At 39.7% G+C, this 24,252-nt stretch overlaps 1 protein-coding gene across 1 annotated transcript in view; it reads left to right on the top strand.

Annotated features, from left to right (window-relative positions):
- The window catches only part of mcf2lb (mcf.2 cell line derived transforming sequence-like b), a 51,748-nt gene that overhangs the window by 24,639 nt on the left and 2,857 nt on the right, over positions 1-24,252 (top strand). The window contains exons 3-28 of the mRNA XM_042494317.1: positions 698-812; positions 5,988-6,078; positions 11,089-11,208; positions 11,989-12,105; positions 12,461-12,610; positions 12,703-12,827; positions 13,655-13,769; positions 13,868-13,987; positions 14,508-14,699; positions 14,789-14,980; positions 15,368-15,527; positions 16,555-16,616; positions 16,726-16,811; positions 16,984-17,050; positions 17,137-17,252; positions 17,352-17,421; positions 17,790-17,882; positions 17,973-18,065; positions 18,230-18,355; positions 19,276-19,497; positions 19,609-19,701; positions 20,630-20,708; positions 20,865-20,934; positions 21,059-21,165; positions 22,257-22,349; positions 23,981-24,046. Coding sequence (XP_042350251.1) covers positions 698-812; positions 5,988-6,078; positions 11,089-11,208; positions 11,989-12,105; positions 12,461-12,610; positions 12,703-12,827; positions 13,655-13,769; positions 13,868-13,987; positions 14,508-14,699; positions 14,789-14,980; positions 15,368-15,527; positions 16,555-16,616; positions 16,726-16,811; positions 16,984-17,050; positions 17,137-17,252; positions 17,352-17,421; positions 17,790-17,882; positions 17,973-18,065; positions 18,230-18,355; positions 19,276-19,497; positions 19,609-19,701; positions 20,630-20,708; positions 20,865-20,934; positions 21,059-21,165; positions 22,257-22,349; positions 23,981-24,046 — 2,940 coding nt within the window. The remainder of the gene's footprint in view (positions 1-697; positions 813-5,987; positions 6,079-11,088; positions 11,209-11,988; positions 12,106-12,460; positions 12,611-12,702; positions 12,828-13,654; positions 13,770-13,867; positions 13,988-14,507; positions 14,700-14,788; positions 14,981-15,367; positions 15,528-16,554; positions 16,617-16,725; positions 16,812-16,983; positions 17,051-17,136; positions 17,253-17,351; positions 17,422-17,789; positions 17,883-17,972; positions 18,066-18,229; positions 18,356-19,275; positions 19,498-19,608; positions 19,702-20,629; positions 20,709-20,864; positions 20,935-21,058; positions 21,166-22,256; positions 22,350-23,980; positions 24,047-24,252) is intronic.

Here is a 24,252-nt window from a genome sequence, read left to right on the forward strand (position 1 = left end):
GCCCAGATGAGCAGGTAAGCAGAATTTTTCTCCCAAATGTTACCTTTTAAATTTTTTTGTCTTTTTAAAAAAAAAAAATGTAGTTGTGAATTAAAGAGAGATTGTTAAAATACAAACCCAGGGATGTTAAGGTAAAAGCTAGTGGAAGATGGGCACATAAGAGGGCAAGACAATGAGTTTAAACCAGGATATTTTTAGTATTTATCATTAAATCTGTTGGCTCTTGTGAGGTATCTTGTTCTTCCCCTACTAGTCATTTTAAAATAAACAATATACCTGTATCAAAAGAAAAACACATTCCTGTCAAACCACTGGCTTTTTTGTTAATTTGTTTTAAAATGGTTTATGAGACCTAATAATTTATGATGGATATAATGTTTCTTTTTCTCTGTAAAGCCTCCAGTCCACAGCGAAACAGCTTTAACATCAGTGCCCCCATGTGGTCGCAGTCTCCTCGGTGCTTTCCTTCTTTTAATCTAATTGTCTAACATCAAATGACATTTTCCTTGTCAGACTGACTGACAGAAGTATAAACACAAAAACTCATAGTTTAAATGGTTTTGTCATTGGCACATACAGAACATTACACTGGCCTATATTTTGAGTGCTGTACTGATATGCAATATACCCAAAGAGAATATTTGGTAATTGCTAGATATGGAGAGTATCAAACTTCCTCTTTTTTTCTATTTTCTAGGAGGTCGAGGAGATAATGGCAGCCCCATCATTGTGTTCCCAGAATTCCCAGCGTTCGGGGAGATCACAGATGGAGAGTTTCACAACGTCCTGACCTACCTGACAAGCGTGCCCAGGTAAAATTCAGGATGGCTGATTGTCATAAATACTGATCTGATTGTTGCATATGGTGCATATGGTTACAGCGTTCACGCCCCCTTTCTTACCCCTTGTGTCACTGCTGATTTTCTTTTCTTTTTTTTTTCCAAGAATATTTTTTTCGATTCTACATTAACATAGAACCAGACAGCACAGACCTTGCCTTATTACAAATAATAATAATGTACATGGGTTACACATTTGGATGATACCATATGCATTATTGTTTGTCTTAAATCCACGTCAAAGGAAGAGATAAAAACAAACTATAACTTAGTTTTGGAAGGTGCGGGTGCCTGATTTTCTTCTTCTTATCATGGATATACTGACAACTACAATCATGATTTTAATATTTTAGACATTATTTGATACAAGTACAAGTGGTTTTACAAGTTTGAACTCCAAAGACATGCAAGTCAAGTGCACTGAAAAAAGATCGATGGGGAATGAATGTAATGAAGTAAGAGAGGCAAGAGATGAAAGTTGAGTTCATCAATATGCCAGTAGGTGGCAGTGGATACTTAAACAATTTAGCTGCTTAATGATGTGGGCTGCAGAGGATTTGTGCAGTGGATGAGACAGTCAGTGTAATCTGTTGGGTAAAGTGATTCCTTTATTAATTCGATGGCCAATTAATAATCCAGGGTCTTTATCAGTCCTCTGCAGACTGTCTATGTACACATGGATAGACCAGACCAGACAAGGGGGGAGGGGAAATTGATGATACCATCCCTTTCTCCAGCAGTTCCTCTAGAAAACCCTCTCTTGTCCCGTTTTCTGTCATTTTAGATTTTAAATATTTTTGTTACTGTTTAGTCTTTCACCTTCTTGTTTTAGCCCTCCCCCCGGCTGTCCCACTCTTCCGTCATCATGCCCCATGACTCTTATGCAAAGTGCGTAAAAATAGAAACTGCAGCGATTCTGACTGTTTGAAACTGAATAATGTATACGGACAGCTGAGCAGAGCCGTGTCCTGGAGTGTCTTTGCTTGTGTCTCTGATGAACCCACATGAACACCTGTTCACACAGGCATGTGTCTGGATGAAGGCATACATGTGCTGATGTTTTTAGGCCTTTCACATGTCAATACTTCTTAGTTTAAAAGCAATATACTAAAGCTTTGATCAGTTTTAAACATTTTGTCCAGCTTATTTTAGCATGATCAAGACGTGTGGTTTTTTTTTCACTCAGGATTAAATTTTCAAAATGCTCTTACATAAACTGTAATGCAGTTCAAACTCTGGGCAATGAAAATGTTTTTTTTCCATATCCAAGCTGAAAACTTGCTAAGAGGCAGATACAATTTACATCCATTATGAGTATCAAAAAACTCTTTTCCCACTTGAAAAAAACTCCACTAACACCCACTATTATCTGGCCTTTGTATTTAATGGGAAAAGTGTAATCGACATTAAATCAAGAAAAAAAAGGCTTTGCCATAGTTATGGGTATTTATCGGTTCCAGCTCCAATCGGCTTCAGTCAGAAGTGGCAACACAACACCTGGGTGGACGCAGTCATTTTAGCCCAGCACCGTCGATCATCTTTTCAAAGTACTCTCCACCATATTTAAGAGAATGTAAACAAGTCAAATAAGTAGAGATATAAAACAGAAGCTACTGTGGTATTTTCACTGGCCTCCATGGTGCTTTCTACTGTTTATCTACTAGCCTGTTTTCTGGCCCAGCCATGATGTTGAACATGAAAATAAACAGAAAGGCATACTCGTTTACTACAGAGCGGTGCACATCACTCTGGTCTATTGGTAATAGAAAGCAGTCTTTCATCTACTTTGAACAGGTTCACTGTGTTTAAGAAAAAAAACAACTGTTTATGCTAATTTTGAGGAAGAATGGTATAAATTCACCTCCTTTATGGTCTGACTGTTGGAGTCTCCAGTCATCTGAAGGAGGGTCATCCACAGGGGTGAGCCTCAAGCTGTTCTGAATACAGAGGCAGATGGCTGGAGCTACCTGAGGGACCGACACCCCCAACAGGATACACACAGTCCAAAGTGCAGGGCCGCTGTCCTACAACTGTGTATCGTGCCCTTGAACAGCTGCTGCTAGTTTAAAACAAATACCTTTGGATCAATATTAATGGCAGACATTTTTTTTTTCTTTAAGTTTTTATTTGCTTCAATGTAATCACACAGACAGTATCATTATCTATATTTATACAACCTCAAGAGGTCTGTGAAAAAACAATACATTTTTACAATAGATAGAATAGACACTTTATGTTTCCCTTTTTTTTTAAACGCATCCCAGAGAGGTAGACAAGAACCAAGATGAAGTAAAATAAAATTAAAAAAATGCTTGCAACAGTCCAACAAAGTCAATAAACAAAATGTTAAAGAATGTTCCCTCAAGTTACCTCCCAACAAAATCGGGTCCCAGCGGTCTGACGTGTCGTACCCACTTCTCCCAGAGCCGAACAAAGAGGCAGGCAAATTTTGAGTGATAATTTCATCATACCATGTTTGTATAGTTATCATAGTACATCTTCACTGTATTTTTTTAACCCATATTTAACTAGGTCATTCCTGTTGAGATCAGCAATCTCATTTTGAATGACTCGGCCAAGACAGCAGCATGAAAAAACAATACAAAAGATAACAACAATAAAAACATTAAAAATATACATTAACATTTCAAAATATTAAAATACCTACACACAATGACAAGTACTAAAGGATTCATTCACCCTTGAACTTGTAAGAGCTTTAAAGTCAGGCAGAGAGACAAATTCTTAGTTGTAAACCTTTTTGAAAACTATTCCAGGTGAGAGGAGTAAAGCACATAAAAGCTGTCTTTGCCAGCTTAGTCCATTTATTTTTTATTAAAGATAAAATGTGTCATTGAATTCATTTTGGTCTTTTCTTGATCCTAAGTCACTTACTCTAGGCTTTGCATTTATAAACACACTCAGGAAATAAATTTGGTGTCAGACTGTGCTTCCATCTCTTTCCTCTTTTCATCTCTCCTTGCACATTTATGCACGCATAGATGTAGTATTGCTGATTAGTTTTATGGTAAAAACATACAGTTAACATGTAGATATCCCAGAACTGAAACACATTCTGCACCCATGGCTTAGTTAATCTGTTTTTAATTTAATATTCCAGTGCTCTTATGTTCAAGCAGTCACTTTATTTGCTCTCTTTAGTACGACAGAAGAAGGGGAGGGTGTTGCAGTGTGTGTGTGTGTGTGTTGCTACGTCTGCATATGCTTTCCTGCAGCAAATTTCCCTCATCACTGCATCGCCAGCAGGCAGAGCTTTTTCACAACTCGCAGCTTAACACTTTGCCCTGAGGAATCCAATTATTATTAGGACAGTCATGCATGTGCAGCAGCAACATCACTAGACGGTTTCTATGAATATTTGAATTGAACAGTTTGAGACGGCGTCTGTTTACAATACAGTAAAATAATGATACAAAACATTATATCATTTAAAATATCCACCTGTCCATGTAAATTCTAAATAACCCCTCTCAAAATTGTTACTTGTTTGTTTATTTTAGAGGGTATAGTGCACATCATAAGCATTGACATTTTGGAAACATCAGTATAAATGTGTCATGGCCTAATTAACACTCATAGTCCCATTGTATTGGTAATATGGGTGCATACAGACAATAAAACAGAGAGAAGGAAGTTATTGTGTTATTTGACATATATTGAACATCAAATGGGACACAAGCAATAGCAATTTGTCTGACACACACACCAACAGTGTGGGACGTTGACTTCAGGCGGTTTCAGCAGACAGACATTTCATCCTGTTCTTCAGATTTTCTTTCTTCAGCCTCAGGTGCTCCATGTTCCCCATAAACCACCCTCTCATCTCAGCTGCCGTAAATGTCTTAGAGGCAGTAAAAGCTCTTGTCCCGCTCGCCTGCTCCCTTCCTCCTCCACCTCCTCCTCCTCCTCCTCCTCCTCCTCCTCCTCTGCGGCTGAGATGTAAAGCAGTTTGTGCTTTGAAAGCCGGAGTGGATGTGGATGATTGAGTGCAGAGCCAAGAAGTGGGGATGATGGAGAAAGAGAACAGGAGCAGATGAAAGGGTAGGAAAAAAGGATGAGAGAGTTTATGTGAATGTAAATGTTACAGTGAGATAAACTAGAGAGGCAGACATGGATAAACATTCTGCACTTTCCCAATAAATGAAACCCTCATGCTTACAGAGGCATACTCATTGAGACTGCCCCCTGCCCCCACATCTGCCAGGAGGTGCTGACTGGCTACCAGAGCTGCTCATCACTCTGCAGCTATCCTTAGATAGGCTCGTGTCCCAGTGGCTCCCATCGTCTCATTGGATGGTTGATAGATGCAGTGCAGGGGGGCTGGATGCTGTGGTGGTCTGGAAGCATTTGGCTCCCTCCCCTTCAAACAGCACAGCACGCTGGGATCTACCTCTGAGACACATTCTCTTCTCCTGCGTTTTAATTTTGGCTTTATTGTCCCGAGGATTGTTCTTTTATCAGCTGCCACCTTGACTGTGCAGTTAATAGATGCAGAATTGTGAAGGCAAATACCCGAGGATTACTAGGATACTTCTGCATGGCAGTGCTAAGGTGTTCATGTGCACCTTTGCTGTAGGTGCATCATGTTGTCAAGTACGCACAAGGGAATCTGCCGGTGAGCTGCGGCTGTCATTGATTGTTTGCGGTGGGTGAACCACATAGCCCTCCTCTCCTGGGACCAGAGAGGACAGCAGGGAAGGAGGGGGATGCAGGGAGAGAACTGGGGGCTGATGGCCAAGAAATCTGAAGGTACTTCACAGCATCTCCTTTTATGGACTGCACCAGCTGCCTAAGAAGATAAAGAGCAGCATAACAAAACAAGGAGCTGTGAATAAGCACTTAGGTTCTTCCACTGTCTCACTTTGCACACGGCGACGGATAACTATATGTATGTTTTATATCTTTGTTCCTCTTTGATCGCTTGCTCCCCTGTTTCATGTTAGGAGTCATTACACTGTAACACAAACTTTCTCTGTGGCCCCCCACACTCTGCTGCACAGTGATTTTATATATTTGTCAGAAAAAGCTGTTCATTCATTGTGCTGTTCAATCAATCTCTGTTCACCATCCACAAAATATACAACTGTTTAGTTTGAGTTGAACCTGTTTTATCCTTGTGTGTTCCAGTTTGTCTTCGACTGGCGTGGGTTTCATTCTGGTCATTGATCGCCGGCAAGACCGATGGGCGGCTGTCAAGGGGACCCTGCTCCGTATTGCTGTAAGTTACCCCTTATGTATGCACATGTGACTGCACAGTTTCTGCCTGTGTTGTTAAAGGTATGCTGTGCAGGATTGTTTGTTATTGTTTGTAAACACACTCACTAAAAGTAAACGTCAACTCCAGATTCACTCTTCCTTTTCGTGTAGCTCATCGATAATAGAAATAATGGACAGTTTCCGCGGGTCCTTAAAAAGTCTTAAAGGAATTGAATTCATTAATATAAAAACAAGGCATTAAGTGGTTTTAAAATGTCTTAAATCAATACAAAAGTCTAAAAAATGCTCAGATATGGCAGGTATTATTTTAGTAGTCGATTGTTTTACATTGCATTGTAAAATCTCAAAATAAATGGTACATCTCTCTTTGTTTAAAAAAAAATAAATAAAAATTACAGAGAACTCGCCAGCAAAAGCCAGGTATTTCCTGGTTTTAACCAAATCTATATTTTTCACTAGACTGGAATGTTTTATGTGACAGTAAATAATTTGGCAAAATATTCCTTAACCTAAAATATAAAAAAGTTAGTTTTTTCCCTTTCAATTTGGTTACTGTAAATTGGTCTAACATTTCATCTGTGGTGACATTAACAAAGTCTTAAAAAGTCTTAAAAACATCTGACTTGCCTTAAGCTGTAGGAACTCTGCTCTCGTCCAGTCAAATTACTCGGTCAGACCTGTAGACACAAAGAACTTTAAACCCAGACAAGAAGTGACTGATTCGTTCTGTTAAAAGCCCAAATCAGCCTTCCAGTCTGTGTAAAAATAAAAATAACCTCAGACTGCATAATGATGGACGCAGCCACCGTGACGTCACCCATTGGTTTGTGCACTGCTGTTTTTGAGGCCTCAAGTTCAGCATTATGGTCGTCACACCTTGGATTTTTTTGCAGCCAGGGGTGATCTCATTTTGACAAGGGGCTGGAGTTATAGAGCAGCGAGGGATGGGACTTACTGAGAAACCGTGGACACTATTCGGCAGATAGCCTGTCACTGAAAGTGACCTTTAATTATGCTTATTTTTAATCCTTAATAATATGTAACTGGGAGAATTATATAAAGATTTACCCCCATGCAGTTTTCATGAATGTTGAAATTTGCTATAGAGACCAAAACCGTACCGAAGACATGTTTTTGTCTGCTTTAAAATTAGGCATTTTAACATGGGTGCAAGTGGCCATTAGATAAACTGCAGTTTTTGGCACTTCTGTGCTGGCTTCATCTTTCAGCCCCAAAGGTTGCAGCTTGGTTTCACATTGCTATATTTTTGTTTTTTCAACGTTTTGTCTCCTGAATGCCTGCTGCGTACAGTCTGGTACCTGCTTGCTGCCTTTTAATACAGTCCTGCCCTAACCTGTTTATAAAGGGGGTACACACCCATAAATGCCTCAAACACAGAAGATAAGAACATAAGAAAATCCAGGTAGAGCCTAAGAAGAATACACCACCACATATATTTATTGGGTCATAAGTGATGATATAGGTGGACTACTCCTGTACGAGTCTATACATTTTTAAGAAAATCCTGCATAGTATATGTATCTTTAAAGTCTTTGTGTCTTTGTGAGGTGAAACTAAGGGATCCAGGTTTTAGAGGCACTGGCCTTGCACCCAAAGGGAGGTGAGGTGGGGGGGGGGCTTGTCAGGCCAGAGCGAGGTGTTACAGCATCCCATCTCTCTTTCACACCCCTTACTACTATTATCACCACCACCCTGGGGGGTAAGGTTGATATGAGCCAACCTCATCCTTGAACTGTGTCCCATCACATCACAGCCTGCCATGTGTTTCCATAGCTACAGGACAAATAAACAGTCACGTGCCAAAAAAAAAGACAGAAGGGGATGGTGTTTCTTTTGTTCATTTGTTCACTTACTCTCTGCATCAGAGATTATTTACTAGTGCGAAACAACACATCACAAAAGGTCAAATAAATTAAGATCCGGAGTCTGCTTAATTAATCGATAACTAATATTCGGCCTGCTTTAAGGACGCTAATGCTGTGATTCAGGCGGTGCAGCCTGCAAGCCTACTTGAATTAGTTTTTTTTTTGCACAATAATCTGTTGCCGATTCTCCAGCAGGAAGAGAAACTGTTGCATAAACTGTCTTTAGCTCATAATTTAATTTCCTATCACCTCTTTCATTGCTACTGAATACTTCATCACACCTTTTTTTTTTGGACAGAGAATTGGTACTAATCATGTCATTTATTTGGCTGAGAAAAATGCAGTTGTTCAGAATCAGAAGTAACCAGGCTTCTGCTCTTATTTGCTCATTCCAGTCTTCTCCTCTGGGAGCTGAAATGCCGATCTGTTCGTCCGTGTTTCATGTTTTGTGGTAGGGAGGTGATGAAGAACTGGCAGCTGTGTGTGGGGGAGAATCACCCCCATCACACAAGCTCTCAGCATAAAGCTTTTTTTTTGGCTGAAACAATGGACACTATGATTCATGCTCCATTAGTAGATTTTAACAGCTTTATCAGCTTCATTCATATAAACATTTAACTTCTATTACCTGTCAGTGTAGTATAGATTTATTTACTGTTAATTTACGGGAAACACCGGAACATTTGGACAAATCCTTGCAGGTCATTAACACAAAATGCAGCAAAGTAATAACTCAACACAGAGAGGAATATACAAAAAGATGAAATTTATGAGAGAGACAGAGAATGAGAGATGGATATCACCTCTTGTGGCGCCGAGAGACATGGGAGACTACATCGCTCATTTCAAATTAAATCAAGCTTTATTAATCCCACAAGGGGGACTTTTACGGACTGACAGGCTGGTAATAGGGGGCATTCAGTGAGCCCTGCAATAATGTCCTGTTTGGAGTGATTCAGCCCGGCTGCTAAATGGATGATGATGAAACCTGGCACTTGTCAAGCTGCTGCTACTTTATATATTTGTAGCAGAGACTAGTTCATAAGGTAAATCACACCGTATTCAGAGCATACTGTGTATTCACTCAGCGAGGTTATTTAGTCAGTGTGTATGTTATGAGGGTGTGTATGTGTTTGTGTATGTGAGAGGACGAGTGAGGATTGAAGGTTTACGGCGTCAAAGGATTCCCTTTGTCTATTTGTGTATGTTTGTATATGAGCACACTTGTGTACACATGGGCTTGTGTGAATGTGGGTCAGTGTGTTTCAAGGAAAAGCTGCCCGTCGCCGTGCATGGCTGAGTTTGATCTGATGACAGACAGACAAAGTGTATTTGTAGACTGCTCCTAATTAAGTCTGCAGAGTTACTGTCAATCCCTAAAGCATACTCTCCTCCCTTGTCATGTATCTGGCTCTTCTTTTAGTCTTTGTGTGCGTGTGACAAAGAACAAAGAACAAGTAGACCATGACCATGACTGCCAGCGACCACAGATCAAAGCAGCACGGTTGAATGGTTGGAAGATACAATGCACATTAAAATGGGAGAGGCTGGAGACAATCTGTATTGTAGCACAGCCTGACACACACAAACACTTGATAATCTAAGGTTTCAACAGGACAAAAAAAAGTCATGTCTGATTTTACAGTAAATGTTCTGTCTTCAATTTTGGCTATTGTAAAATTGGTCTTAAATTTCATTCTGAGTGGCAAAAAAAGTCTTAAAAAGTCGTTAATCTAACTTGCCTTAACCTGTGAGAACGCTGGTGTGAAGTCGATTGGATGAGCAGTTGTAGCACAGACAGACAGAAAGAGTCCCTCTAGCTGCAGTGCTCATGCTCATCGTTAAAAAGGAATAGTGTGCTTTATATATTTTTAAAGTTTAGGATGACAGCAGAGTTAAATGGCACAGGGGAAAAAGAGATATTTCTTTGGCCTCACAGAATTACCTGTCAGTAGGATCACTTTTAATTTTGATCTTTGTGTGGGATTTGATGACAGTAAGGAAATAATAGACTCACCAGACTGATCCTACAGGTAGACATTTTCTGAGTGTGCTGCACACGATGCTCAAAACCATAAACCACAAATATACTAAATATAATAGCTCTTTGTGGTATGTTAGCAGCGGTGACTACCATATTAAAAGAACTGCAGTATGTCCAACCATAATTTTAATTTCTCCAGATGGTGAGTGACTATTTTCACAGTCCTCCTCCTGGTTTTGGCAGGTCAACAAGGACAAACATTGAATTGATTTATTAATTCCATTACCAGTGCTTGTCCCCAGTGGATTTTATTAACGATGTATTCAATGTCATTTTTGCTTAGAGCAGCATTCCCCAACTCACTCGGGAAGGGCAGCCAATCAGGCGAAGCAGCCGTTTAGGTCATTAGCTAATTAAAGTAGCATTAACAGTTGCATTGCTTCAGGAGAGGAGATCAGTGTCCACCCTCAACCATCATCTAACTGCTTTCCCAGCAGTACTTAGTCCATCGGTGGGTGTCAATCATGACATTTGAATTGGCATTTTATTGGTTGTGTTGGCTAAGTTGAGTGTGTGGTAGCTACATGGCATGATGAATAGAAGGAGAATGATCAGAGAGCATCTAGCAAAACATTTTTGCTTAGTTAGATAATCTTTGCTTTATGCTGAATTTGCTTGTTGGCGAAGAAGACTTTTCCTTCTGCATCATTTCATATTAACAAATTCATCAAAGCTATGCCAGTTGAAGTCTCAGTGATGCCAGCGGAGTAAAGAAAATCCTGAATACATGTGCCTGCACACATGTAAGACTTGGTGGTGACTCTCTTACTCATTATTCATGCAGACGCAGCTTGGGGACATGAAGATTAATGTCCCTGCCAGAGGACGGTGCCCAACATCCCCCACATCTTTCCTATTGTACACACTCCATGTACATGTTTTAATGTGTTTGAGTGAGAATTTTCACATGGGATACAAAGGCAGGGAATAATATACAGGCAATGCAGGCTGTCAGCAGAAAGAGGAGAACATGTCTTGCTGAAATGTGTGTATATGTGTGTGTATAACCGACACAGGACGGAGGAGGATCCTGTCTGCTCTGTGGCGTAAGTGACAGTCTCCATCCTCTCTCTCATTTCAGGGCTCCTTCCCAGGGAACCTCCAGCTGGTTCTGGTTTTGAGGCCCACGACCCTCCTGCAGCGTACACTCTCTGACATTCTCTTCAAGTTCAACAAGGATGAGTTCAAGATGAAGGTGCCGGTGCGTACAGTCACTTTTACCTCTGGAGACACTGTGTCAGTGACTTTTTTTCCTTCCCTCTGAGTCCAGTCAAACTTATAGATTGTAATAAAATGTTCATTCGGCTTGGGCGTTATCTTTTTTTAAATTTCTTTATACCTTCCTGACGTAGCACCGGTGTATACAATGATACATGTGCTAGATTTTTCAGTCTAATAAATAAACAAGGTAAACTCACAAAATCTCAAGAAAATAAATATTTTCCCATAGCTTTCTTCCTTATAAAACAGAAAAATTCTAAATTCAAGTTTCTATTTTTCGCCGAACTAATCCTGCCTTGTTAGCTTATCGTAAAACACACAGAAACAAAATAAAACTCACCAAAACTGTCTTAGTTAATTGTGTTAATTGTCTTGTTACAACTCTTCTTTGGTCAACATAAACCCCTAAATTCATAAAGTTAGATGGTAAAATATGCTGTCTCTCTCTGCTGTTGCTGGCCAACTGTTCACTAGTCCTGTGACGTTGTCCCCACTACTATGCTTTTTCTTCCAGTATACTGACCCCTGGTGGCACATGACGTGCACTACTTATACCTCCTCAATACAGCAACAGCGTATGAGTTTCATAGAAAAAGGAACATCTGTATTTTTGACCGCATTGAACATCAAACGGTCTGGATTTCTTAATACCCTGGTGTACCGTGATACCACCCAAGCCTAGTGCTCATATATGTTAATATGTTAATTTAACCTTTTATCAATGGCTAGTTTGATATATCTTCCAGTGTCTCTGTTTCAGGTTATCATGCTGAGCTCAATCACTGAGCTGCACTCCTACATCGACCGCTCCCAGCTGACCCAGGAACTTGGAGGAACGCAGGAGTACTGCCATGACAAGTGGATCTCTCATCGCACTGTACGTGTATTGTTTAGCACTGCCATTTTAAGGCACTATATGACTGAAAGAAATGAATACATACAGTGAAATAATTACAGGTAAAAGGCAAAGACAAATAAATTTTATTTAAGACACTGTGTTCTGCATGTCAACAAGGTATACTGAAAGTTAATAAATGACAAAAACATAATTAACACACGGTCACTACCTTAGGAAAAAAACACAAGTGTAAAAACGTATAATATACTACACATAGTGTATAAGCAGCACCTGAATATAAAATGTGAAATCACTGCAAATGTGAAATTTTCTCGATTCTCATCATGACCATTGCGCGCTGATAATCTTTATCTTTATCTCTTGCATGCATCAGGCTATTGAAGGCTTTGCCCTGATGGTAAAGAAAACGGCACAGACCCTGCAGTCGTTCGGGACTGAGCTGGCTGAAACTGAACTCCCCAACGAGATCCAGGCCACAACCATCCTGCTGAGCACACACACCAACAAGAAAGACAAAATGAAGGTGACTGTTGAAATACATTCGTTATTTCTATGTATACAGTATATTAGTTATGTATTTGGATAACTTAACTCCTTTTTTCTATGGTGTTGTAGGAGGACCTGCTGGTGGCTCTGGGTCAGGGCAGCAGACTGCTCGAGAGCATCAATGAGCCTGTGGTGCGAGATCCCGACCACAACATGAACCAGGACGAACTGGAGAACCTGGCTACAGTGCAAAGGTCAGAACCACTGCAGCTGATAAAGTTTCAGGAGGCTACTAAAATCCAGACTGTGGTTTCTTTTATGGTAGTGATAGTCTTTGGGGTTTCTTTTTGTTTGTTTTGGGGTTTTTTTTGGAAGTTGGAAGTAAAAATGTTTCAGATGATTAATACATCTGTTTTATTTCTTATGCATCAGCCAATATCAGCTAAAAATAGTTATGGTTAGAAGAAAAGAGAAGAAAGCATTCCTTTATTAGTTCTTCAAGTGAAACTCATTTTTTTGAGTCAGACAGACAGTGATTTTAAGACTTTTGTACTCTGGTAAATTCTTATAGGTCTCATCATTGATATGTATATCAATGATATATATTTAAGCTGTTTTAACAAAATCATCAATCGATCTCCTGTATCTCTAACAAATACATGACATAAGTAGAAATGTCATTCTCGGTGCAGAGTAAAAGACATAGTGCTATCATTGTTGTTTATCCCATTTTGAAACATCTCAATTTACTTGATGCAGCCAATCCAGGCAACAAAGATTAAAGCCAGTAGAGCTTTAGTTTGTTTGATGGAAGGTGATTTGCTCACGGCTGTCTCAGCTTGGCTGTCAGTAGAGTTGGAATAACAGTTGGCGCGGCAGTGTGCTTTGAGGTCAGTCAGTGTGATATTTTAAGCAACACTGAGGGCACTGACTTTCATGTCAATGGGCATTAGCTCTACATAACACTCACATACAGAAAAGATATCGTGGTACTTCAGTAAGTATTCCCACTGAATTTTCTACTCTGTGCATTTAACAATCCACCTTTTGCTGTCCTTGTTTCTTGCTCCGCTCCTCTCAGACTGCTCTCTCAGCTGGACGAGACAGAAAGAGCTTTCGATGAGTTCTGGGTGAGACATCACACCAAACTGCAGCAGTGTCTCCAACTGCGCCACTTTGAGCACAACTATAGAGAGGTGAGCTGGAGCCCGTCAGCTCGGGTTAAATCGTTTGCACTCGACTCCAACATGACCTCTTTTAAACCTGAAGACTGACGGTGGTGTTTCTGCTGCAGGTGAGGGCTCTGCTGGATCAGGTGTCTGAGAAACTCGCAACCTTCTCTGAGGTGGGGATCAGCCCGGCTCACGCTGACCACATCTTCTGTGAACTCACCACCTATGAGGAGAGAGTCTGTGTAAGTGATACCCAACCCCTCACAATCAAAGCTTTGTCTAACGCAGCATGAACAGATGAATAATATCTTCATGATGTGGGTTTGTTGTGTTCTCATTTCTGATTGTTTTTGTTTTCTGAATAACAAATAACTGTTATAAACAGTAATAGAGTTTTACACCTAATCATATCTCTAAAATAATGCAGACAAGCCTGGACTTTTTATTCTGTTTCTATTCTTTATGTTTTTGGGGTCGTCTGTCCATCCCATTCTCATGAACGCAATTAGGGCTTTTTACAAGAAGAAATTCTGCTATTTTTTTTTTGTTGTTGTTGTTGTTGTTCCTGTTGGAAGCCAGCTTTGGGCTCTGAACCTATTTAAACCTGTTCAATGAGTTATGGCAGTTATGTTTAAAAACTGGATTAAATGTAAATAAAAACAGTTTTACAGAATTCAGGCTCATCCAGATACCAGTGACTAGGTATAAATGAATATTAGTTGAAGGAAGACTTGATATGTATGACTGCATGCTGGTCAACAGGAGGTGCTGGACAGAGCCTCGTCATTGGCCCGTGAGGGTGATGAACTGATCCAGAACTCCCATTACGCTGAAGACTCCATTCAGCCCAAATGCAGCGAGCTCAGAGCCGTCAGTGAGAATGTCAGCAGCAACCTGAGGGCCAAGAAGGACCACCTCCTCAAAGCCATGGAGCTGCACCGCAGTTTGGAGAAGGTACAAAAATCACATACTTCTGATTAAGCTGCTTGTCTTGTTTTTTGTTGTTGTTTTACTGATTCTTGCTCCTCTGTTGTCCTCCTCAGGCTTCTAAATGGGTTGATGATGGTATTTACCTGCTGGCGTCTCAGCCAGTGGACAAGTGCCAATCACATGAGGGAGCAGAGTTAGCCTTGAAGGAGCTGGAGCGTTACCTGGATAACGCAGGCCAGAACCAACTGACAGACCTCGATACCATCTGGAGAGAGTATGAGACAGTGCTCAACCAGCAGTTCAGAGTAAGATGACTAAAGAATAAATGTTTCACTTTTTTTTAGTCATCAATATATATATGTTTAGTAGAGCACTGTCTCATACTCTCTCCAGATGGTATCGAGGTCTGTCAGTTGGTTCTGGCCTGCGTTATCCAGGTAACGCTCCAGCTCCTAACATCTGTCTTACATCAGTGTGGTGTAATTTGTGCTAGATTTTATCAAAATTTGGCCACATTTTTAAGCTTACAACATGATTTTTTGTAATACCTTAAAGCTATCATTATAATATCTCAAAATAAAAAAAGATACTGGACCTAACAGCGTTCATATGAAATGCTGACAGAAATATCATTTAATAAAAGCTGCACACGCCCGGTATTGACACTCCTCTGATACCTTCTCGTGCATCAGGAACAAGTGGAGAAGGTTTTCCAGAAGCAGGCGTCCATGCAGGAGATGTTTGACAAGAGGAGAGTCAGCCTGAAGAAGCTAGCAGCCAAACAGACCAGGCCGGTGCAGCCGGTAGCCCCCAGACCTGAAGCCTTCATCAAGTCCCCCCTCAGCTCACCTGGTCAGTCTGCACACAACTGCACCATTTATTTCACACACTGCAGAGCCTCTTTAAAGGCTTTTATGCTCTTATGTGATTCATTCTTTGCATGACCATAATGCTATTCACATTATGTGTAATATAGCTCTTAAATGTACGTTATCAAACACTACATTTAAACTCTTTCCACAGTCCTTGAACACCAGGTAGAGTCAATGGATAATATGGACCTCACTCATGCCTTGTGCTGTGCCTTGCCAGTTAACAACATTAAAGCTACATTTTAGAAACTTGTAGACACAAATGACCCAGACATATTAAGTGATAAAATGCTACAGCTTCTTGGCATCTATAAGCCTACACTCGGGGGTAGCTTTTGATCTCTACCCTGTCATTTTTTAAAGGAAACACAAAGCATTTATGAGGACTTTTATCAAAGTCTCTCTTTTCCTTTATGAGAAAATAAAGTTCTGTGAAAAGATTCTCTAGTAAAAAGCTTTTATCAACATTATATCATCAATATAATAAATACAAATTTTAACGGGGCACTTCTAACAAGATATGTAAAATCCTGTAAGGCTTTCCTTGGGGCACTTCTTGTATTTTCAGATAATAGTAAAAGCAGCATGATATATAGATATTTTTACTATCTTCAAGACACTATCCACACATTTATTGTTTGATATTATAACACATTTATCCTTTGTGGTAAAATTAATTAAGATTTGTTGTATTTGCAGACTGAAAAGGCAGCAGAATTAATTTTAATGTCTGGAATTTGTAGCTACAAGTTCTGAAATTTTGATTTAATAGTTCTCTGTCAGCACAATAGAGCCCTGGTGAAACAATTAGTACATAAATCTCTACGCTCTACTGTTCATTTATAGATCATTTTAATTAAATTTAAAATTTTAAGAGGTATTTTAACCATGGCATAAAAGTACTTCTCAAGTCTGTAATCTACTTCTACTGATGTCATTAGATGGATGCAACATTTATTTATCTCCCTTCATTTATTTTGACTCTTTTTCCTCACTTCCTTCCACAGCACACAGAGCACAACAGGACAAAAAGAAATCCGAGGCAGACTCTGGGAACAACTGTGAGAAAGTGAGTGGAGTTTTGTCCTGATTCTCTTTGTGCCTAAACACTGTCTGTCTCTAAAGTTTGTATTGTCTGTCGCTTATCATGGTGACCTGCTGTTGGGTTTTTTTCTCAGGGAAATGGCCAACTGCAGAACGGTGACGGTAACAGCAGACATGCCTCTCTGTCAGAGGAGGAGGAGAACCTGGCAGTGCTCAGGAGGTGAGGGATCAGCCGTCGCTCTTTCATCTGTAATCAAATTACACAGCAGATGGACTTTGTAAAAACCATTATCTTATTATCTACAGAGCTGTGCATCCTTTTCTGAGTTTGTCTGTGCCAAATCCTTCATTTGATCTTTCTATTTGTCTGTCTTTTCTCTCCTTTTCTGCAGGCACGTTATGAACGAGCTTCTAGAAACTGAGAGAGCGTACGTGGAGGAGCTGCTCTGTGTATTACAGGTGTTTATTCACTCGACAAAATGTAAATGTCTATTCTGTCTTTAAATTGTGCCCAGAACTTCATGTTCGGTTTTTGTTTGTTGCAGGGATATGCCTCTGAGATGGATAATGCAGCGATGGCTCACCTCATCCCCGCTCCTTTGCAGAACAAAAAGGAGGTTCTGTTTGGCAACATGCCAGAAATCTACCACTTCCACAAGAGGTGAAGGAGCGCCATCTGGCTGTCATTGATGATACTGACATGTTTTCAGTCATCAGTGCTCTGTCTGTTTCATCAGTAACAGGATTTTGTTGTTTCCAGGACGTTTCTGAGGGAGTTGGAGCAGTACACCGACTGCCCAGAGTTGGTTGGAAGGTGTTTTCTAGAGAGGGTGGGTGAATTATGAGACTTTCAGTGCAGAAGATGTGAAAGGAGGTTTCCTGAATTTATAAAACTAGATTTCATTGCATCATTTTAGATGTAAAATAAAATAATCCTTTATGAATCCCACATTAGGTAAATTTGCATTATTACAACAGTAAAGGGATATTAAATCAAGGTATGTACAAGATAAATAGTGTAAAAAGAACTAAATAAGTAGTAAAAAAATAAGATACAAACTAGAAGTAGGAATTCAGCAAAAAAGGGGCAAAAAGAACAGTATAAATAGTAAAAGACAAGATGCAAAACTCAACAGTAAAAAAATATATACACATCAATTGCACATGGTAATAATTGCTTTTTTTTTTGCACTTTTAGATGACAGACCTGCAGATCTATGAGAAGTATTGTCACAATAAGCCTCGCTCTGAAAGCCTTTGGCGGCAGTGCTCAGACTGCGCCTTCTTCCAGGTGAACACAGTCAGCACCATCAAATTTTTCATTAAATATTATTCACTGTATTTTATTTGACATTGTTCTTTCCTTTTTTATTTCCATCAGGAGTGTCAGAAGAAGCTGGAGCATAAACTGGGCTTAGATTCTTACCTGCTGAAGCCTGTTCAGAGGATTACCAAATATCAGCTGCTATTGAAGGTATGATCCTGTCTGTTGTTTTTATACTGGGATTCGTTGTTCTGCAGTCCTTGCTTTGAGCTGTGTGTTAAGGCACTGATCACACAGAGCGTGTTTTAGCAGCCTGGAACAGCTTTTTGTAATTGTTTTTAATAAAAGTGAGCTTATTGTCCTTCTCACTACAGGAAATGCTGAAGTACAGTAAGAGCTGTGAGGGGGCCGCCGACCTGCAGGAGGCACTGACCGCCATCTTGGGCATCCTCAAGGCTGTCAATGACTCCATGCACCTCATCGCCATTACAGGATACGAGGTGAGATATTAAACAATCACAAATCAGATGTTTTTTATAGGTCACTGATTTAAAATAGACTGAAGGAAAGAAACATGCTAAACGCAGCGTTTGAATATGATATTATGAAAAAGACACCTAATCTGTGCACTGGGTTACTTGCATGGTCGTTTCTGTGATTGAAAGAAGTAAAAACCAACAAAGACGAGGTGATACAAAAAGGGACACAGAAATACTAACTGTAGAAACTGAGGGAGAAACATAAGTGTAAAGAGCTTAAATATCAATAAAAATAAACCAGATTTTTTTTTTAAAAAACTTTATTTTAGGATTTTAGACATAGATCAAGCGCTAATATCTCACAATTCTTGACAAATAGAAAAGAAAAAACATAACCAGTCAAATAAAATATACATACACAGCAATAGAGGGTTTACGGTTACAGTCAGTTCATTACAATCCACTACCCTTGAGGTATTCTAGTACAGTTCTCCAAATTCTCACAAATATTTGAGCCTCTTTCTTATTAGAGAACTTTAATCTTTCTACGCACAATAAAATCATCAACTCTCTTTTCCACATATAATACGTCGGTGCACAGTCTGACTTCCACATAAGTAGAATAATATTCCTTGAGTTTCATACATATCTGCCAAAGGAAACACTCATGGCACCTAGTAAATAAACAAGAAATTCAATAAAATTAAAAGACAAATTGTACACAGTATATACAATGCCTTTGGGGATTACAGGTGAAATCAACACAGCACATTTACCGGCTCACTGCAGAATACAGACACTCACAGATGTACCCCAGAACTGTACATAACACAGAGCACAGTCTGGACAGAAAACAGATGCATTCAGTGGAACATTGAGTTGTTTAAATATAAAATTATGGCCTTTTATCCTACAGCATCTTTGTCTCATTCTTTTCTCAGGGTAATATGAGTGAGCTGGGTAAGCTGCTGATGCAGGGGTCCTTCAGCGTGTGGACGGAGCACAAGAAAGGTCATGCTAAGGTGAAGGACCTGGCCCGTTTCAAACCCATGCAGAGACACCTCTTCCTCCACGAGAAGGCGCTCCTGTTCTGCAAGAGGAGGGAGGAGAACGGCGAAGGATACGAGAAAGCTCCCTCGTACAGCTTTAAACAATCACTGAGCGTGAGCACCGCTACCTCTGCAATGTTGACATGTTTGTTGCATTTGTGTTTTATACTGCCATCTATTTACAGTTCTAAGATGTAATTTTCACCTTGCTGTTTCTTTGAACAGATGAGTGCTGTGGGCATTACTGAGAACGCAAAGGGAGACAACAAGAAGTTTGAAATCTGGTGCAACTCCAGAGAAGAGGTCTATATTGTTCAGGTACGATATAGGAATGTTGAAGGTTGATTTAACATTGCTACCCAGAGGAAAGTGGGAGAACTTAAGATCAGCGTACCGGACTAATGATTGCTCTCCATCAGTAGGTGGGTTTGCATTTAGCCTCAAATTGCGCAAATTGAAATTGGCAATAAAAATACGACTAATGGAAACACATCAGTTTTGAAAAAACTCCCATTTATCACAAATAAAGTTTTTATGCTCACCTGAGGTGGTATTTCAAGCGTTTCAAAAAAGCCATATTTGGCAAAACTGCAGTGGCTGAATGTCTTTTTGCTAAGCTGACAGAGAGAAGTGTAACAGTTAATGTTCACAATCCTACATGACAGAGTTCACAGCTGAGTGTGTGTTTTTGAATGGAGATGAGTTGGGATGTTTTCTTTAACTTTTATTCAGTGATTTTTCATGTTTTGTAGAATAATTTGCAATGTTCATGATGCACAGTGCGAAGTGCCACACTTTTAAGCGGCATTTAAAATACAAATTGGTTATTTTAAAAATGTAATTAATGCCTATAAACTGCACTTATAATGTATGCAAAATTGTTTCTGAAAATATTTAATGTTATATATTTAATGATGATCTATCTTGACTGCCTCCTTAGCAGCAGTTTAGTAATGCTTGCTTGAACAACAGTAAATTTTTAGCTGCTTTTGTTAAGCCTTTGAGAAAATAAATATGTATGACAGGTTTAAGAGACAGACTAACACAGTATTGTTTTTTTATTCTTCTGTTTTTTTATTGACAATTATAAAAATACAAAAAAAACAACAACAGCTTATCCTTGAGGTACAATGCACTATATTTGAACAATAGGCATGCATATGGATTTTTACCTCCAGTGACAGTGCTAAGCATAACACATTAACCTTTTAAATATCTGTTTATAATAATATCTCTTTTGTTTCAGGCGCCAACGGCTGAAGTAAAAACCACTTGGGTAAATGAGATCAGGAAGGTTCTGACAACCCAGCTGGAAGCCTGCAGAGGTACAAACATATTTCTAGATTTAATGTTCAGACTGAGATTCGTGTTTAACCAAAAGCTGAAACAGTTATATTCTATCCATAATGGTAATGGTATTTTTGCAAACTGTTTCATCGCGGGTGTCAATAAGTGGTCATCCTCACTCTCTGTTTCTAAAGCCAACCAGCAGAGGGCACCAGACCAGGTTTTCCAGTTTCCTCCTGTGCCCAGTGGCACAGTGAGTCTCAGGTAGGTCCGAATCCCCACTTCATTTTATTCTCTCTCTCTCACAGTCCAAATGAAGTTTCATTTGTGAGATAATTTCCAAAAGCTGTTGATGCTTCTTATGGCACACTTTATTTATCATCAACAGTCCATTCAAGTCCGGTCAGAAGAGCTTTAAGAAGGGAGACGAGAAGAAGGCTGAGCCCGGCAGCCCCGATGCCAACTCCTCCTCCTCACCAAAGCCCACAGGAAAAGGTCAGTAGAGAGACTGAGAGACTTCCAGTCAGACACATAAAACTCTTATTTATGTGGTTTTTCTGTCTTTGTTTTACAAATCTACCTCTAGCATGTATAGTGCACGTATTGTACAAACTATACTAACTGTGTACCTCTTTGTGATTAACCCATGTCTTAAAGGGTAACTTCAATATTTTTCCCATGTTTTTGTGTCTAAGTGACTGTAATGTGAACAAACATTTTTACCATTAGTTAGTACCATTAGTCTGTCTTTCCACCGTTCAATCACCAAATCATTTGAAATAAACCCTTATTTCACCCAGTTAAATGTGAAAATATGTACATAATAAAATTACTGATTATTCAAATGAAGACTGATGGGTTTAGCGTTTACAATTTTATGGCTAAGGAGCCGGTTAAGGAGCTAATTAGTGCAGATGTTCTGTTCCATCAATGCAAATTCGAAACCAGAGACGGTAAATGCTCGTGTCTTCTGCAGAGTCATTTGACCTGGTGTGAATGCCGATTGTACACTTTCCCACTGCATTAAAAAGCCAGATGTTAGCAGGTTTTCTGTGTAGAGGGAATGAGGCTATAGACTCACTCGCACAGAAACAGAGCTCTACATGTGATTAGAACAAGAAAGAGGAGCAGTTTGCTGAAAAGCACAGAGAAATGCACTTCTGGTGTGAATGGCCAGGCGACGGCTGATGGGCGGGTGTGAGACAATTAACATATCGGTGCATGTCCTTGTCCAGTGTGAACATGGCGTTAGGATAAAAATCTGAGCTTTTAAGTGGCAAAAACAAGCACTTTTAATGGATGTACATGACAGTTTGGACATGCTTCAGGTAATTACATTGCAGCCTGTGTCGCGGCTGCAGCCCTCTCACTCAATACTGGACCATGTTAAAAAATGTTGTCCTCATTAGTCAGACACAAAAACAAAAAAAAGGATCCAGGGTTTAAAAATACCAAGCTTACCCTTTAACTTCTGTCTTTTCCACTTAATCATATAACTCTCCTCTTTGTTCCTTACCTCCTTTGCACTTACTTAACATACCCTTCCTTCCTTCTGTTTGTCTGTCCTGTCTTCTCCTCTTGGTCAGATGAGGCTGTGACAAGCCCTACCTCAGACAGAGCTGCTGTGGCTAAAAAGCGCTTTACTTTACAGGGCTTCAGTAACCTCAAAGCTCAGAAAGGTAACTGCAGGCCATTCAGTCAATTTTGTAACCAACATATCACCTCATCTGCATTTGTGAGATTAAAACATTTACGTTCATTTAGACATATTCAAAGAATTATCTTGGGTTATTTAAAGACATTTTGGGAACACACTTGTTTTCTAGATGAAAAGTTAATACCACTCTCATGACTGTATGGTGATGACAGGATACCGAAAAGTCAGTTACTAATCTCAGCCAAAAAACAGTTAGGCTCATGTGTCCCCATAAAACCACAATGTCTCCCTTTTACGCCTAGCTGGTGATCTTTAGCGGTTTGGTTTTGTGGATTTCGTTAGATTTTTACAGCCAGGTTAGCTGTTTCCCACTTTTTCCATCATTTATGCCAAACTAAGCTAACCTGCTGCCGGCAGTAGTTTCATATTTACTGTACAGACTTAAGAGTGGTATCCATCTTCTCATCTAACTTAAAACTAACCTAAGTCTCTGATGGACAGATTAAAGATATAACATACTTTAAAGACATTTGGTCAGTAGGTCAAATACTGCATGCTTCCCTCCACAGAGCCCTCTGCTACTGATGATAAAAGTTTTACGTTACCATCCATGACGATCTTCCTGTCAGCAGGTATCACACAGCTCGACCCCGGCTTCGTTCAATCCAGAACAATTCCCCTTTTACTCTTTTGACCTGTCAGAGTCGGAGAAGCACCTGTGTCATTAATAACATTAAATAACATTAACAATAGCTCTGTCATGACACGACAGTGTGACAATGACTCAGCATGCACAATATTAGGACCCTGAAACTAAATCAGCTAATGCCCTGCACCAAATGACTATTCAGTTTAACTGTCGCAGACAAACTTCCAATCTCATAAAGTCAAGAGAGTTTTGTCTCAGTTCGTGCACACTTTCGTGATCAATTATTTGATACAAAGTGGTCATAAAAGACTGTTTAAGCTTTCTTAAGTTGGTCTTTGTCTTCTCTTGATATCAGATCAAATCAAACATGTTTAATATTATCCTAAGTTTAGATAATTTGTCTGCAAATACAGTTTATTTCTCTGGATTATATTGATGCTGAAATGACTAGAATACTGTCGACATGATGCCTTTTGTGGTTCTAGGAATCTGGTTGTAGTTTTTTAAACTGTGATGCCACTTTTGCAAAATCTTAAAACCTGTGTCTCAAAACTCACATTATCTTAACATGTGAGAACGTGTCAAACGTTAGTCTTTTCAAAGTCTTCTCGTGTATGTTAGGCATGCATGTTAAAACAGCTATCATTTGTTTTACTTGCACCTTCACTTTTCCTACTGTGACAAATCAAAATGTCTTTTTAGAAAAGGGCTTATTTTGCTGATGTTCTTTCATTGTAGCCTCAAGGTTGAGCTGCATTTTGCAGCTGCTCTCCTTATTAGATCAGTTTCCACCTGTTTTAGTCATCTTTCCTCACCCTTCCTGATCCAGCTGTTAGTTTTTTTGTGCGTTTGTCATTTTAGTCAGAGCTGAAAATGTCCGGTTTACATGTGACTTTTGTGCTGTTTTTCATCAAAATGTGCCTTTTTCAATATTTTGGCTGTGATTTCTCTCTCAGATCAACAACCATTCATGTCCTTTTATTCTTTTTCTTCTTTGACGGCAGGATCTCCCACAAGCCCCGATCACAAGACGAAACGCCAGAGTGACCCCACGCCATTCGGCTTCAAAGGTAATTAGTCTTTTCAGCTGTAACTGCAAACTCTCCCTGTCTGGTTATTTGTTCATCCATGATCCCTGAGCGAAGCCTCAGCCTCAAACAGTGATGCTGCTGCAGGGTGAGTGACTAGCTGTGTTTATTGCCTCCTGTCTCTCAGATGCAGGTCCGCCCCCGCTCCACCTGAGCAGGGCCAGGTGGTTCAGCACCTCTAGTCTCTT

Source organism: Plectropomus leopardus, chromosome 10 (genome assembly GCF_008729295.1).
Source record: "Plectropomus leopardus isolate mb chromosome 10, YSFRI_Pleo_2.0, whole genome shotgun sequence".
NCBI lineage: Eukaryota > Metazoa > Chordata > Actinopteri > Perciformes > Serranidae > Plectropomus > Plectropomus leopardus.